The sequence below is a fragment of the Oreochromis niloticus genome, linkage group LG12, assembly GCF_001858045.2.
Source record: "Oreochromis niloticus isolate F11D_XX linkage group LG12, O_niloticus_UMD_NMBU, whole genome shotgun sequence".
Classification (NCBI taxonomy): Eukaryota; Metazoa; Chordata; class Actinopteri; order Cichliformes; family Cichlidae; genus Oreochromis; species Oreochromis niloticus.
In genome coordinates this window covers 19,734,910-19,738,775 of record NC_031977.2, presented here as the reverse complement: position 1 = coordinate 19,738,775, position 3,866 = coordinate 19,734,910, and the positions used below count along the sequence as shown (strand labels likewise).

Below are 3,866 nucleotides of genomic sequence, written 5' to 3'. Positions count from 1 at the left end.
CATGAAACTGAGTCTACAACTGAGACAAGTGGCTCAGGTAGTGCAGCTCATCCAGAATGGCACATCAATGCGAGCTGTGACAAGAATGTTTGCTGTGTCTGTCAGCCTAGTGTCCAGAGCATGGAGGGGCTACCAGGAGACAGGCCAGTACATAGGGGAGGGCAACAACCTAGCAGCAGACTACTACCTTCGCCTTTGTGCAAGGAGGAACAGGAGGAGCACTGCCAGAGCCCTGTAGAATGACCTCCAGTAGGCCACAGATGTGCATTTGTCTGTCCAAACAGTCAGAAACAGACTCCATGAGGCTTGAGGCATGAGGGCTCAACATACACAGGTGGGGTTTGCTTACAGCCCAACACCGTGCAGGACGTTTGGTATTTGCCAGAGAACACCAAGATTGGCAAATTCGCCACTGGTGCCCTGTGCTCTTCACAGATGAAAGCAGGTTCACACTGAGCACATGTGACAGACGTGACAGAGTCTGGAGATGCTTTGAAGAACGTTCTGCTGCCTGCAACATCCTCCAGCATGACTGGCTTGGTAGTAGGGCTGTAATGGTGTAGGGTGGCATTTCTTTGGGGGGGGCACACGGCGTCCATGTGCTCGCCAGAGGTAGCCTGACTGCCATTAGGTACCGAGATGAGCTCCTCAGACCCCTTGTGAGACAATATGCTGGTGCAGTTGGCCCTGGGTTCCTCCTAATGCCAGACAGTGCTAGACCTCATGTGGTTGGAGTGTTCAGCAGTTCCTGCAAGACGAAGGCATTGATGCTATGGATTGGCCCGCCCGTTCCCCATACCTGAATCCAACTGAGCACAACTGGGACTTCATGTCTTGCTCCATCCACCAACACCACATTGCGTGACAGACTCTCCAGGAGTTGGTGGATGTTTTAGCCCAGGTCTGGGAGGAGATCCCTCAGGAGACCACCATCCACCACCTCATCCAGAGCATGCCCAGGTGTTGTAGGGTGATCATACAGGCACGTGGAGGCCACACACACTACTGAGCCTCATTTTGACTTGTTTTAAGGACATTACATCAAAGTTGGATCAGCCTGTAGTGTGTTTTTCCACTTTAATTTTGAGTGTGACTCCAAATCTAGACCTCCATGGGTTGTTTGGGGCCATAGTTTAGTTGGACATTGAATCATTCTCCCAGCCTGCTGTTTCCAAAATCAATTTACCTGTAGGTTCTCTAAGTGACATAATCATCATCATCATCATCATTGTCACAAATGAAAATGAAAAAAGCTAAATTTTTAATTTGGGATCACATAATGTCCAACACTGCTACATTTAGTAACTGTTGTACACATCCAGACTCTCCACAACTTTTATAACACATCTATGTCCACATGACAGTTATGATCCAACACTATCCAAGAATGTGTTTATACTTCTGGTTATCTATTTGAATTGTCCTTCATAGTGGATGATTAACTCTCCAACTAATCTAACTCAGTCAGTGCCTTGTGTCTCAGATATTTCTCCAAGCAGTAGATAGCAATGGGATCTCTGTCTGCATCAAACTTATTAGCAAAAAGGTGATGCTGTTCAATCAACCACTGCAGGTCTCCAGCACCATACACACATATTGATCTGACATGGTGGCCTTTACATTCTGGGTATACTGCTTGCAGAGAACCCTCTGACCCCTCGTGCCCCTGCCACTTCACTATCCGTGCAATTGCGTTGATGTCTGTCGTGTCAAATTTACGGTTGGGCCATGTTGAGCCAGGAACACCAGGTATTCGTTGTATTGTTGCCCACAGAAACTCATCAGGACTGTAGGTGTCTTTGGCCCACTCAATGAGGGCCTGTATTCGCTTGTCTTCCAAAACACTGCGGACGTAACCTCGGTTGACCACAATGTAGGCATTTCCTGATAGTATGGGCAGATTGAAGGGAGCTGGATCCTTTGTTTTTCCTGTTCGCTGGGACAATTGAAAAGTTATTATGATCGTAAGTCTGAAATAATGTTTTTTTTACAATAGCAAAGTAAATTGATAATAGCTACATGATACATTATAAAAAAATATCCAAAAGAAGTACCTGCATTTGTCCATCTACTACTTTGTGAACATTTGTCACCCTTCCCTTCTTTCCTTGAGGCATTTCCTCCGACTCCAAACTGTTACCTCCTTTTAGTGAACGCAAAGCTTGCACAATTTCCAAGTTAGTTTTTAGAGGGAAATCCTGACCACAGAGTTTGATGAAGTATTTCCATGTCGTACTGGTGTTATAGAGATCAGCCATGCAGTTAAGATCAGCCTGTACACGTGTCCATCCAGCATAGACCACATTCACAGCCTTGCTGACCATGAACACATTTGGGAAACAGGACGTAATGGCATTGATGGCAATAAAGACTGAGGCTGGTGCTTTTTTGTCAACATGGACACAATAAATATTTTGAGGTGCGTAGATAGCTCGCAGTAGTTGCTCACAATTTTGCACCTATGAATAGGAACAATTTAATTGGCTTCCTAAATGTTTTTGGTAAAAATGTTTAAATGAGCACTTTCATGGTTATTTAACAAACGGTCAAAACTAAAGTACCAATGTGAGATAACCATCACACCTATAACACTAATTTTGTGATAAGAAATTTCAAAAGATGCTCCCTGTACTGTACACCATGCACTGTACATTTAATCAATTAGAACTTTACATATTTAGACTGATAAGTTTGTAGCTTAAACCTATTCGCTGGAACGTTGAAGACAATGTAATTATACAGCAAAAGCAAGACACGAGTAGGTGTGTGTGTGTGTGTGTGTGTGTGTGTGTGTGTGTGTGTGGGGTCAGAGTGTGACCCCATAAAGACTTCCCTAAACCTGCTGGTCTGGAAGTCCAGCAGTTCATCTAAACAAAAGGCACTTAGAGTAAAACTGACATAGATACGTTTATCCTACCATAAAACAATAAGAGAAGGTATGCCCTCTCCCATGATCCCAGGATGTGGGTGTGAATGCCAGAACACTCTGGAATGCACACAAAGCCTTTGGAGCCTACTAAAGATCACACATCCTATCACTACACAATCGATTATACACCTCTAAGCATATATGGTTAAATATTTCTTAATACAAATGACAATAATAAAATCTAAACCCATCATCACCACCCAACAGCCTAAGCCATCAAAAGGTCAACATGCAGTACTCTACCATATGCAAACTTATATCATTAAAAGACTATACTGACTACTAAGTACAATTTTCTATTGACATAGACCTACTGCTAAATGTTGTAGGAAATTATAGAACATGCATACCTTGTGATGTACAACTGTAGAGTAAGCCAGAGGAAACTCCTCTTCTTCCTTGCTTAACGGGAATGTTATGTATTTCCTGGTTATTTTGAATTTCCTGTAAATTCACAGTTTTGAAGACGCAATGTTGGTTTTAAAGTCCATATCTGTAAATCATGATCAAGAGTTGAGTAATTACTAAAACCTGTGATTTAAAACTACAAACCTGCAGTCTTGGGTTGCATTGATATAATACTCATCAGGGACCTGAGCACTCTTCTGGAATTCTTTGCTGATGGTCAGTAATTTGGCTTTCTGCAATTCTTCCTTCTCTCCCTGCAGGATTGCTGAGCAGTTGCAAACTTTCTCTGGGCTCTCATCATCATTGGCATAATCTAGACATTGATACCTGAGGAAGTAGGCAGCACTTTTGCCTATTTTCAGTTGACTAAGTTGTGAAAGCATCCATAGCAATCCCAGTACAGCAATGAAATATGATAACCATAGCTGCCAGCCTTGTTTTGGAAATGGCATTTTTTTTACAGTAATGGGAGAATCTCAAGTACAAGAATATTAAAGTGTGTGAGAGCTGCTAAAAATGTTCCATATTT

The 3,866-nt window shown here is 42.8% G+C and overlaps 1 protein-coding gene across 1 annotated transcript; it reads right to left on the bottom strand.

Moving 5' to 3' along the window:
* Window positions 1-1,134: 1,134 nt before the first annotated feature.
* LOC102079779 (beta-1,3-galactosyl-O-glycosyl-glycoprotein beta-1,6-N-acetylglucosaminyltransferase-like) lies at window positions 1,135-2,529 on the bottom strand. The gene is made up of 3 exons (XM_025897104.1): window positions 2,524-2,529; window positions 2,055-2,459; window positions 1,135-1,936 (listed from the first exon to the last, which is right to left on the bottom strand). The coding sequence occupies exons 1-3, from the start codon at window positions 2,527-2,529 to the stop codon at window positions 1,451-1,453; spliced, it is 897 nt and encodes a 298-aa protein (XP_025752889.1). The 3' UTR covers window positions 1,135-1,450.
* Window positions 2,530-3,866: the final 1,337 nt, after the last annotated feature.

Bases quoted from the DNA above. Each gene is read 5' to 3' on its own strand.
- LOC102079779 (XM_025897104.1), bottom strand. The intron at 1,937-2,054 runs GTACTTCTTTTG...CAATTGTCCCAG, and splicing joins TAGTAGATGGACAAATGCAG to CGAACAGGAAAAACAAAGGA.